Source organism: Battus philenor, unplaced genomic scaffold (genome assembly GCF_028537555.1).
Source record: "Battus philenor isolate CCGP_79_NKW_IND1 unplaced genomic scaffold, ilBatPhil1.0.hap1 SCAF_17, whole genome shotgun sequence".
NCBI classification, from domain to species: domain Eukaryota; kingdom Metazoa; phylum Arthropoda; class Insecta; order Lepidoptera; family Papilionidae; genus Battus; species Battus philenor.
In genome coordinates, this window is record NW_027181679.1 from 10,462,438 (window position 1) to 10,476,469 (window position 14,032).

Sequence of the window (14,032 nt, forward strand, 5' to 3'; positions counted from 1 at the left end):
ACGATTTATATGCAGGCACGAGCCGTAACGGATTACGATAATTAAGGATGTAACATGTATAGATTACGCGTTTTCGAATCTAATCCGAAATACCTACGTCACTCCCAATTACGTCATTTGGTGGTGTATGTGGTTATTTGGTTTATCGAAACAAAAGAGTCTGACTGCAGTGTATTTGCAGTCGTTACACAAGCAACCGTGGGCGGACGTCGACGATTGACGTACAGAATACGCTTTTTGTGCAGTGGATTTGCGGGGATGTACAAAATATGGTACATTTTGTTCAAGAGAAAATAAATACACATGCTTGAATACATTTGTGCATCGGTTTTTGCCTAATTTTTGAATTTTTTGGTAAATATCAGAAATGTATAGCAATTTCTATACGGCAGGAGGTTTTCTTTTATTATCCTATAGCAAATGATTGTACAATGGATTCTTCCGCATATTTCTTCTCGAACTTTTTAGGTAAATACGACGACATAAACAAATAAAACAACAACAAGTAACAATAATACAATTATATCATCGGCGATTTTAAATAATATTGCCTTTATAAATGATTAATTTTTAACAGCACTGTAACAAAAAAAATTAGAGTATGAATTCTTTAAAAATATTGTTTACTTTTCCATCATAAACATATAAAGGATGTTGTAAGATATTTTCACATGAATCCGGTGGAACAGTCGCCAACAGTTTATAGTGTTTTAGGCATTTGTTGCGTATATACATTTTTTTTTTAATAGCGAGACGTGCGTGGTTGGTTCAATTGATGGTGACATGCCTTTAGGTTTTACGAAAATTAATGCCAAAGTCTAAAATATGAAATCTCGAAAGACAAGATTATATTAAAATCACAGCTACAAAATTTATTTGCTAATTAGTGTTTGACAGAAACAGTTGACGTTGTTGTATATATTAACTTGATGGCCCGCTACAACTCTCACATATTATTTATGTACAAATTTATTTAACCAGTAAAAAATATTTATATAATAATTTACGTAAGGCTGTCTTGTAATGCTGTTGTAATTATAATTCGATATTTGTATCATTTATGTTGTTGAAATATGTCTTTGTTTACAATAACTTCTCATACGAGCACTGTCCGGAGATCTGATTTATATTGCACGAGAAAAGTGGCGACGCAAACAATTGCACCCCGCGCACACAGTTTGCAGGCAAACCTCCTAACAATATTAAGTGTTGGAAACTAAACTGCACTGTACGAGTTCACAATTCACAATTTTCCCATAAATACAACAATTTATTATTCAGCATCTTTGTTCAACCACTATACGCCATAGACTTTTTTATTACTTAGTATCAGTGTGTCCCGCCTTACATTTAATCTGATTTGATCATCATAATCATCATTATATCAACTGACAGACCGGCGACCAGCGAGCAGTAAGGCATAGGCCTCCCACAAAGTTCGCCACGACAACCGGTCATGCGCTGCTCACATCCAGCGATTTTCCGCGACCTTAACTATGGCGTAGGTCCGTCTCTTCAGCCATCGGCAACGTGCCCCGCCCACTGCCATTGTCGTGGAACAATTCTTCGAGCTACGTCGGTGACCTCGGTTCTTCTGTTTATCTCTTCATTCCAGATTCGCATCATTTTCTCCATTGCCCTCTGTGTGATTTTGTGCTTTTTTTAAGGCCCATCATAGGCGACCATCAATATATACCGATTTCACCAGATATTCGTCTTCAGGCAATAGTCATATTAGTCAATAACTTATTCATATCTCATAAAGTATTTAATACCACTGATGATAATTACGTGGATGGCAGTGACGTCATGCATCTCACGTGTTAATATCAAACCGGGGGCCGGGCGGTAGACTTTATTGCTCCCACGGGGTTCGTTAATTGGTTTATTGACGGAAGTAATAAAGCGCTTAAGGGGCAAACGGGTTTCGGAATTGACACGCTATGAGATACCGGTACTGTAAATTAGAATTGACAGGCCATTGATCTAAAACCAATATAGTCATTTATTATCATGTTCTTACGTCCACCACACTAAAAAATAATTAAGGAGTAGTAAGACAATTCCCATCCAATAACCCTCGGTGTCTCTCAGGATGAAGGTTTATGGCTAATATGTGTTACAAAGATGACTTGCAGCACTAACACGTGATCTCTCAGTTCGGGCATCATTGGCAAGTTCACAGTCGCTTAATGAGCCATGGAGAAAGCCAGTTCGGGATTTCTCTACAAGATCGTATCAGGCGTGAGATCAACAAACGAACAAAAGTGACCGGCATAACCCAGTAGGTTGATAAGTTGAATTGGCAGTGGGCGGGCCGCTGGGACACGGACACCTATCAAGATGGACGGATGGCATAAATGTTGTCAGACAAAACTGATTGCAGGCCGCTTGCTACCAGTCGTATTGGAAAACTACGGGAAAGGCTTATGTTGACGGTCCATATTAACAGTAATCTCAGATGACAACAAATATCACTTACATAAAGATATTTACAGATGCCCTATTATCTCTAACACGGCAATTAGGCTTTGATAGAAATTTTGGTTAAACTACGTTCAGTTTAAAGTGAAACGTGTTAACATTACACAGATCTCGTGGAACCCTTATCTGTGATATAATACTATTCAAATTACGGTAGCGCGTATATCTAAATATTTATAAGGATGCAAACAAACTTCTTCACCGGTCTCACGTACTTGTTCACGTAACAGGTAGTTTTCATATACCGATTTTAGAGCTAAGAAACTAGTTAAAGCCTATTTTAGACCTTTACGCATTATTACTGAAATTTATTCCTTTTTCCCATAGGTTTTGGAAATGTAATACGCGCCGCCTGAAAATATATCGACTTTGATTGATAACAATCATTATATCTAGATAAGTAACATGTTTATTATCGATGTTTATGTTTGATCGAAGTAACTCGGTACCCACAGGTTTATGACATAGGTTATAACGACTTGTGTTTATCATACCTTACAGTAAGAAAGTAGGTGTTTATTCCAATAGACATAAAAATTTGTACAGATATACTTTTACAAAATGTAAATGAAGCAATGCTTAAGAATTGTATTAGTTGGCCTGAAACGAATTACGCAATGTCTGTACTTGCACAGACATCGCGCTAAATTGTTATGATGCAGTTTTTACAAATAATGCGCTACAGGAGCAATAATTACGAAGGTTTTATTTAAAAATTATTGAAGCATATGAATGTAAACAAAAAGTGATAACGAAGTAATTTGTATATATGATACTCCAACTGAGTTTAAACTGCAAAGAATAGGGTCCATAAAAGGTTTAATTAAACGTAATCTGGGTTTAGTTCATATATATAGTGTTTGTAAAATGAATTTATCGATTAATTGAAGTTTGTGTAATTAAAAATTTGAAGTGATTGAGAAAGTCCAGTCGAAACGATGCTGAAATTAGTTTGTTAGCTTTATGCCGCAGTACTATATGTATTTATAATAAAGTAGAAAAACTTTTTTAATTAACCCTTGCTGAGTGGAGCTTGCGTTGTAAAAATACTTTCACAGCTCAAGAACTCTTTTCAAGTACCGAGGGGCAAGTTTACGAATACCTATTCACTATTTAAAATAGAAGCTAACACAGCACTCGGATTTAGAAGAAACGGTCTCGCGGAATTCATTTTTATATGAAAGTGGAATAAAACCGCTTCGAATATTTTATGAAAAGTAAATAGGAACGGGGAAACAGGGTCGCAACTGTGCGACACGCGTCACGTAAAACTAACCGAGCCATTTCTGTACTGTGTCACAGCGTCATGTGTGTTTTTGATATCTAAAATTTTGATATATTTTATTAACAAAACATAGTTCTTTGGAGCGTTGTTTAAATACGTTTCGGTGCATTGTTTTGTTTCAAAAATCTAAACTTAATGTTGCTAAATTAAAATTTAATTCATACATGTAAATACGGATAGGAATTCTCTTAAGAATCTCCAGACTGGTATGATGTCAGCCGATAGGCGCTCACTGCAAGGCACACACCTCACTTAATGATCGCTAAGATGACCGGTCTCGCAATTAATATTAATTTTCAACTTAAAAATTGAGTAATAAATGTTAATGATCTATCTGTATTTGCCAAAGAGAGAAGCATCGAAGGTATTAATATTTTTTAATCAATGCCTGTCACATTTGGTTTCTCAGAACATTGATAAATGTTAAATCTACAAATCAATTTAAATTCAATTCATACACCCCAAGACCGCTTATATTATAATAACGCAAGACGTAAGTAATTTACATAGCCAGTAGATTGTATAAGAGTTGTAGATAAACAAATGGATTCCGTATGAAACGTGCTGAAAGTGCAGTTTTATCTAAAATATTTCAAATCTTAATATTCATCTCGTTTTCGTTTTATCATTTCCATCTTCATTGAATTCGGTCCACTCCACCGAGTAATCTTGTGCGATAAGACCAATGCGCTCCTTAGAAAATGTTTGCACAAATAGAACTCTGTTATTCAGGTGCACCTTTTCGTGTTTTCTTGGTGCCCCCCCCCCCTCCCCCCAAAGAGTCTAAATAATTTCAAAATTCAGAACAGAATGTAGTTAATATTTTTTTTTGGTTCAAAATAATAAATATATATATAAAATAACATTAGACCTTAATAAAATTTATTTTTTTAAAAAACGAACATTCCTCGCTTTTTGGCCTGCAAAGTCATTAATCACATTTTCAAAATGAATAGTGTCGACTAATTCCTGTTCTATTGACATTATTGCAAGATTATTTAATCTATTTTATCATTAAATAATCTTGCAATAGTGTAATAATTTATTATTTTGTCATTTAGGGCCCTTTTAAAAAACACTTTGTGTTTTGCGAATGAAAGGCTTAAACACTGTGTATATTATAATTTGTAACCGTTTTTTTTAATGTTCATATTATTTAACAACTTTTTTAGCACAAAAATAGTAAAATTCTATATCCTTTTTATGTTATTTACTTTAAATAATGGTTTTCAATTTTTTAACATTTCATTATTCATTATTCAAAAAAAAATTCAAAAAAATTATTTTCAACTTTGGTGCGCCCCCTGCTTGTGGTGCCTGGTGCGGCCGCCCCGCTCGCCACCCCCTAGCTACGCCACTGAAGAAATGTATCTCATTTCGGGACATATATCCATTTATTATTTGTATTATAATCTTTACAGTATTACTAAAGTTGTTTTGATTACAAAAAATATTTATTTTGTTATTATTATATTAAAATGTTATTGATTATATACCGAAAAAAAATATATACGAACTCTTTTATTACGACTTATAAAATGATTAAGATTTTTTTTTTATTTTTAGAAATAATCATTTATCAGCTTTTGCGGATATTTATGAAATATATATCGCACGAATGCAAAGCCAGGACGAATAAACGAAATTTGTTAGAAGCATTTAAAACTTACGTACAAAGTCAATAAGACGCAGTTAAAATCGTTCTCTTATAAACTATTCCAGACATTGATATGTGTCCTGTTAACATTGACATTGTATGCACACCCGCGGTCTGACCCGTTTTCGATTACCCGAGTTAACAGTTTAATACTGATTATTCAGCCCTCGCAAGGATCGTCTGCCGCTCCCCGTCTATCACTCAGGTCTGTCGAACATTGTTAATGTAGACACGTCAGTAAATTGAAATCTAATTTGACAAAATATATTTATGAACTTTATTTTTTCAGGGTCGTCCAGAGAAACCGCTGCCGGCGCTGGCGGCCCGACCTCCTCCGCCGGCGGCCATAGTCCCCAGGACGGTGGACGGACCTCGCCCGCCCGGCTGGAACGGCCAGCCGCGCCGCCATGGCTCCAGTCGCTTTAACGTACAACATCACAACCAGGAGCTTGTTAAATTACCACCCATTAAAGGTAATCCTTTTTAATCATAAAGGAAAAACTTGTTATATAGTGTGATTGGTTATGGCTTAAAAGCTTTTTAAAGTGGAGAAAGTATGGCTCGTTCTTCATCAAAAAAATTTAGTGATCGCTCTGAAATATGTTACATACTTTTTTATTTAAATAAGACAGACCTACAACTTCTGGCAGTACAAAGTCAGCAGGGACAGATAATCAAAAAATAATCAAAAAAAAATCAATTTTAATATGTAGCTATCCAAACATTTTTTCTTGATATGTCGGGTATAGTAATTGACAGCAAATAAGCTATACATTCCCCATTTTAAAGCTTTACACCTTATAAGGGGTAAGCCACCATCGACTCTGAATGCTGGTTTGCAGAGAGGAGCCGACCAGAAAGGTTGCTAGTTTCCAATTAAATTATCAGTTTTTAATACATAAATTATAATATGAACCATGTAAATGCACTTATTTCGTTCAAGTTATAACCCTTAAATTCCATAATAAGATTTATTTAGAAATATACTTTAAATTTTAGATTTCAAATTAAAGAAAGAAAGTTCTAAGACATTTCGTGGATCTTTATTATATATGCATACAACTATCAAGATTCATCATACTATTTTTTAAATAATTGAATTTTTGGTCTAATATTATTTTATAAAAAGCAAGGTGGATTTATTGTCATAAATAAGAACTTTCAGCTTTTTTCACTGGTCGCACATACGTAAGTACGTGTGCTACGGTAAGGGTTTTTTCACGATGGTGTAATTTATAGTAACATAGAGATCTATGCGGATCTGGTGGTCCGATTTTCGTAATACATTTTGTATCAGTTAGATGTCGTTATAACAGAGAGCGGTGAGTAGTGCACGGAGGTAAGGTATGCGATATTTTCTACGAATACCGCAATAACGGCTCGCCGACACTCTCTTGCTATTTTGTGAGTATCGGTGTTTTAATGTCTGTAAGCGAACTTTATCTTCAATGTTGGTGGCAATAACACTTTCTGGTGACGCAATATTATAGGTATTGAGTCTAATTGATTAATAATTTAGACTGACAAATACGATTTTAATATATTATTTTATGATATTTGATTATATTCTTTTAGCTGAATTAATTTTCAACAATATTTAATAGCTGTCCTTAGTAGTAATACAATCAATCAATATTAATAATTTGACGATGTTAGGTTTTTATGTCATGGATTTTTAATAGTGGCAGCCCTGATGAAATACGGGCTTACGTCATAAATGTCGCACTCGCATAAAAGACGTCAAGAGTATTTGTCACTTGGATTTAAAAAAAGGCGTTGCATCAAAGTGGCGTGCCCGTGTGCTTTCCCTCGAATTACTATTCAGGGAATACTTTAGTCGGAACTTACCTACTTGGAAAAATAGTGTGAAACATATTTTCTGAAGAATTATTTCACATATTTTGACTTTTTTTTTTATGTATTTGCAAATGTTTTAAAGTCGTCGTCATGGCAAAAAATCGCTGTGTTCCGCAAACTTCTCCTATCTACCGGGCGAAGCAATTTCTCGTACTGTATTGAAAAGGGTTCACTAAATTTGGAGTATATGAGTAAAACTCATTAAGGTTCTATTTTCGTAGATATTATCGTAAATGTCTGCGGGCCACACCGATCACGTCATCCTCTTTTTTTGAACGAACGTGTCTGGTGCATTTTATTATACACTATACTTGAATACAAATAATTTCACCCGATAGTTAATGGTGCGTTCATAATATACGATATTACCTAATGTTTTCAAAGGCAAAGTTTTGCGCAGCAGCAAATTGTGGTCACCAAAAGATGATACGGGGTCAAAGCCTATTTACTAGACTTAGCGGCTTATTAGCTATGATGCTCTTAAGCCTTTTAGACTATAAATACTCGCAGCCGAAACGGTAGGTAGGGACGAGCTGTGACCGTCAACACTGGGGATGGAATATTTCGTGCTAGATTGAACTATTTGAGGCGCAAACAATAATAAATCATGATAATCTTTTTACAAGGGTTCATTGTTTTTTTTTTAATTTTTGAGTATTAATATTTTATATTGTAAACAATGAATTAAAGAACCGGCAACACACACACATCAAAAGAATTACATGCAGATATATGCCATCAGTCCACACGATGCCACACAAACGCATGCAGACATACGTTTGTGTGTCCACAACGGCAACTTTTGCCAAAAGCGTATATGCGTCCATAGATTTAAAAGGTTAAATTTTAACACAATAATGCTCATAAACTGTTATTGCACTGCAGCGCACACACTGTGCTGACTTCGATGCTCGTAAACAAGGGTGTTGCGCTAAATATTTAGCAACATGTATCAAATACCGCAATCAAGAGAGTCATTGCGAATTGCAGAATGAAACACTATAATAACCCAAAGGGTCCTCGCCGTCTCCGAGATATAAAACGGGCAGTGATATATTTTATTTATTTTTCATACAATAATTGTTTTAGTATCAGCAAGTCCTATTACTTATCTAATTTTTTCACACTTACCTGAATTATGTACACAGATAGACATCTTAAATAAAATGACTGTTCTATTTTGCTTTGCATTTGTTATTTTATTACGAGAACAAATCGTATCAATAAATTTCCAATTAAATTTAATTCTTCTTTAAACACGTACAAATTTACTTGTAAAATAATTACTGAATACCGAAATAGGTAATTTTGTGCCCGACTCTTTTTTCCCCCGACATTACGAGCTCTCCTTTTATTAAAGGCATTGAAAAGTGTTAATATTTATTATTCAAATTCCAGTCAAGGGCATTATGTACAACAAACTGTTGTAGAATAGGAATAGATAACAGTTAATTTGAGGTCGTATCACGATAATTTCACTTGTTACACGAATGCTGTATGAATTTCTTTTATTGGTTAATCAAATGCAGTAGTAATGCTAGAGTTATATTTACATAAACTTTCGATATCTGTAAAAGATTAATTATTATTAAAACGATTAATCAGTCGGTCAATGTGAAATTGTTTATTCAAATTTTATTTTCCCCTGTTCACTTCGGAGTAGCTCTGTGTGTTAATGAACGGCTTACGTGAGAGTTAATTTATATTCATAAGTTTAGTTACCACCGGTTTTATGTTTTAATTTTTTACTGACTAGTCGTAACTTCTTGCGCATAAAATCAATTATGTTGACAATTACAATAATTTAAAAAAATATGTTACTGTTCACAAAGGCTTTGTTGAAATAATGTGAACCAAATAGATGCTTCTATCTAATACCCGATACATGAGTTAGCAAATAATATTTAATTTTTATTTATTTTAATAGTTGGTAATTTTATATAACAAGGATAAAATAAGGAGTAAAGACTTGCAGAGAAAATAAGGAGTAAATGTAAACACTTGCGATCGTGGGTCCCAGGTTCAATTTCATTTCATTTTACAAACTAACATAATTCACACTTAGTACATTAATATTATGGGATTGCCACTGCTCACAAGTTTCCGAAGGATGAGCAGCAGCGTCCTCTGCGTGCCTTTATACCATCCGTGATGATATGGTATATCCTCCCATAGATATCTTTTAGGGAAGAAAGGAAGGTCTATACCTTGCACTGGGTGTCCATGAGCGTAAAGGTGACGACGGCGTAGAATAATAAGGAACTGAAATTAACTATTCACGCCCTTGTTTATTTCCGTGATAGAATAAAATCAGTCGAAATAGACTCGGATACCCATATAAATCTACAGGTATATGATTTCGGTGTTTAAATGTGAAAAATAAACACGCATTGAACATCCTTTACTTACAGTGTGTTTAACTGGTTATTATTATTTATTATTAGTCGATGCAATTAACATGCCAAAGGGTTATTTTTATTTATTAAAATGTTTGTGCAAAGGATAGCTTTATATTATGCATGGCGAGGTGTCAGTACTTCAGAGTCACTGGATGATTAGCCTAAGTCCATTTATTTTAAAAATACGAACTACAGACCTATGTCCAACACATCTATCGCTTAAAAGTAGTATACGCGATAAATTACAATATTACGACTGTTTTTTTTTTTACAATAATGCTCTATACCCTATCTTATCGTAACTTATGTGTAGCTTATGTGTAAGTGTTTATGTAAAATTACATAAGGTTTTGAAATAATGAAGAGAATCAGGCGTTTGTAAGTTTTGTCAATGTATTAGGGGGAACGGAAAGTAATGCCGCTTTCTTATATTAAATTCACATGACTACATTTTTAACAAGTTTTTATCTCTAATCAACAATATATTCACTTTCTTTATCAACAACCTTTTGCCATCTAGTATACAAATTTTTAACGCCGGAGCGTTAACAAATCAATCGGTTTTTCTGTAAAATATGTCGACAGATACGACATTACTTTCAAGTTCCCCAGAAATAGTAGTAGTAGTATATAGTGTATTACCACTATTAAAAAAGTAATAAACTAAATAGGTATAAAATCTGAATCTAAAGGTAGTTTGTTTAAATACCGATTTTTTAAATGACATGTCGACGAGAACTCTTGAAATGGTCACCTTATCTTACGACATACACTTTCTACTAACTATGTTTTCATTGATTAAATGTAATTATTACATAATTGTAAACACACACATGCACAGAGAAAGAGTCACATACACAGAACCTGTATATTTTTATGCATACGTAATTGCCTTTCCAATAATTATTAAATATATAATCTTTCGAATAGGCCTCGCGAAGCACCTTCGAAACGTACAAAGGCATAATGTATATTTATATATGTATTTATACATGGTATATCTTGCTACTTGGTTCGGAATGATGGCTCCATCGACAAGAACACGGCAAGAAACTGGCTAGTGTTACTATTTTAATGCAAATTTTACAATTCTCATGTTATAAATAGTATATTGGACTCGTGAAAATCAGCATATTACTCATCCTAAATATGTTTTTCTCCTACGTAATAATTAATAGAATAGTATGTTTTATCGATTATTCTTTCCTAAATTTTGGCTTCGAATTTTTTTGCGGGTAAATGTTAAATTAAACAGTTCAGATAATATTTCTAACACCGCTGCCATTGCGATATACAATAGAGGTCACAGCTAGAATTTCACCTTAAGTTCCCTCACTTCCCCAATCGTCTGTCACGGACACGTCCGTAGTAGCTTAATGAACGAACACCGCATCCCGTGCAAATCCATGCCGCGGGTGCTACGTGATACGAAAACGCTTATAAAACCTAGAGGAGCACGCAAAAATCTTCATTTATACGTTGTGCAATTATTTTTACGTTTATTGTCGATTATTTATCAACTATTTGTATCGTATAACATTATGGTTTGTTTTGCCATATTTCGACTTTTGACATAAGACTATGTGCATGGCAGGTTTATTGGATGCTTGATTGTGGTTTAGACCCTACCGGGATTTCAATCCGACCCAACGATTGTTAGATACAATATATAACCACTAGACTAGACTCACGCTGCTCTGTACTAAATTGAATAGTACACGCAAAATTGTCGTGGACAAATAAAATATATACATACGTTAATATTTTTGTTCAATCAGAAAACATACGCGTATTTTTAATGTGATTAATATCTAATATCATTTATCTAAGCAACTTATTTACTACAAGATTACAAGAGCTTTTTTGGTTTAAAAAATTCTGTACATTTGTTTACTTAAAAATATTTACTATTACATGTATTTTGAATTGAAATACGTATATATAATAGATATATGCTTGTATTTGGTATAGAGTGTTCAAAGTAAATAATTAAAAGTTGAAAAACTTTATTAAAGTTGCAATAGTTGATATGATTTAATGACAATTTGGAAAGCATTTGTAGTAAAAAAAAGTGTTCTCTTCTAACAAGATTAGTTTCGGATATCATGAAAGGTTTAGAACTCAACGAACTACGCTATCGGTAAAACCGATAATTGCTTTTGGTGTTTGCTGTCGGAATTGTCACTGCGGCTGAATGAGAGGGACGTTTCTCTAGTGAAGTATTCGATTCAAAATCAAATAACCTGCACCGTAGCCAATTATCAAATACTACAAAGTAGATTAGGCAACCTCTTTATTATTTTAACACCTTAATATACAAATTATCTACGCTAATATAACCTTATTCAAAAGTGTAAAATGTTTAATCCAAAAAATACTGCTCTCTGTTTAAAATGCTTATTTATAGTTTTATAGCTGATCTCGCAAACGTTGTTTTGCAAAAAAAAATTGATATTTTAATTTACAAATAAAAAATAAGGGTTGATCGTAGAGGGGTGAAAATTTATGGTTGTATGTATTCTTGTATGCTGTATCATAAAAAAATAAAAACAAAAAATTTCGTTGAAAAAATAAAAAAGTTTTTTAAGTGTGAACAACCTTTATCACTTAGGGGTATAGAAAATAGACAGTAGCCGATTCTCAGACCTACTGAATACGCATATTAAATTTGGTAAAAATCAGTCAAGCCGTTTCAGAGGAGTTCAAGTTCGAACACCGTGACACGAAAATAGATGATGTACTCCACGCTGGTCGTTTAATGCATTTTACTAGTCAATTAAGCTACAATTTTCCTAATATATTTTATCTGCAACTTATTACTTGTATTTATTTGTTTTCCTCTAAAGTAGAAGCGTTTCACACTTAGTCATCGCCTCACTGATAACACTACATCAGTAGCAATCACGTTATGTATATATTTTTATTAAGTACAATAATTTCATTTATAAATTATATTCGGTTTTATTATATACATTTTTGTGCTAATTCCAAAAAAACTTAAATAACTTACTTTGTTACTCTTTTATAACAGTAATGAGTCATGCTGTTTATTAGGATAAATGAGTCATACGATTAACAGGGGATAATAAATCCGGAACGTGTGTCTGGGCGAAAGGAATGTTTATTAAAATTATTTCACAGTTCTTCTTTAGGAAACCTACGTAAAAATATTCTTAAAGATGAAAGATATACTTTCTAGAACTATGTCAAATAAAATTTACAAAATTAATTATTTATTATTTTTGTTCATCTCTCGGAAAATTCTTCTGTATGGCACGACAATAAATCACCGATGCTAGCAGAAAAATAAGTCAAAGCAGAATACTTAATGACTAAGAAAATAATTAAGTTAATAAAACTGTAATATAAAAAATAATTGAATTGTTACCAATCTGATTTCTGGGACACAGGCCTGCGAGCCTAGTACAAAGTTCAGATCATTTACACTATAGTTACCATTAGCATCCAAACGTTCTTTAACTATTATTCAAGATGTAACAATCCCGATAATACCAGATTACTAGTTTCTTCCGCCACTTATTCTCCTAGCGCTAACGCTTTTAGAAGTGGTACACTACTACCACTTAACCAATTATCTAGGCAATAGCAGTCCACGTGTCCGAATGCTCAGCGGGTTTTATTAACCGGTGGTAGGTAGGTAGCCCTTGGTTTCCTCGTGGGGCCCTTGTACCTAGTCATGGATCGTTCACCGAAGCGATCTTAAAGCACGGCGGCCTCCCAATCTGGTAGAATAGTAGTATGTAGCGGCCCAAGCTGAAATTCCTCCGGGAGTCCTAGAGCTTCACTACTTTAAAAGACGTCTTAGGCTAGCCGCCCCTGCGTCCTGTTACCTCAATCCCGCCGAATCTGTAAATTGCATTTGGACAGCATCAACAGTGCGGTCCAATAAAAAAAAACTTAAAGCAATACGAACTTTGCGAATATTATCCTATTGTAAAAGCCTAGATATTGCACATAGAAAGATTTTATTAACTCGAAGAGGTCGAGTCTTAGGTATACAAAATTTGTTTTTGCTTCTGGTATTAACACATTTTTTACAAAAGCTCTTGCAATAATAAGCTACTTTGCACCCAAACATTCGGTCTCTGGCTAATCTACTTGAAAATTCATGAGACATGTTTTTCATCTTCATGACACACTGACATGTTCGCAAACGCCTGGAGGTAACTCGAAACTCATTTCCATGTTAAAAGCAAGACGCAATGAATGCTTTCAATTTGCACAATCCGGGTCGTGTGCACCCCTGGAATGAAATGGCGCACATGCCCCACGGCTTACCGCCCCGCTTCCACCCTTGTCGACTCCCCTTCCGCTACATCGCCGCCACGC

General features: G+C 34.1%; 1 protein-coding gene across 3 annotated transcripts in view; it reads left to right on the forward strand.

Moving 5' to 3' along the window:
* Window positions 1–14,032, forward strand: part of LOC137920085 (serine/threonine-protein phosphatase 2A 56 kDa regulatory subunit gamma isoform-like) — a 75,609-nt gene that overhangs the window by 27,173 nt on the left and 34,404 nt on the right. For all 3 annotated transcript variants that reach the window (XM_068763320.1, XM_068763319.1, XM_068763318.1), the window contains one exon: window positions 5,716–5,899. In XM_068763320.1, the coding sequence (XP_068619421.1) occupies window positions 5,716–5,899 (184 nt within the window). The remainder of the gene's footprint in view (window positions 1–5,715; window positions 5,900–14,032) is intronic.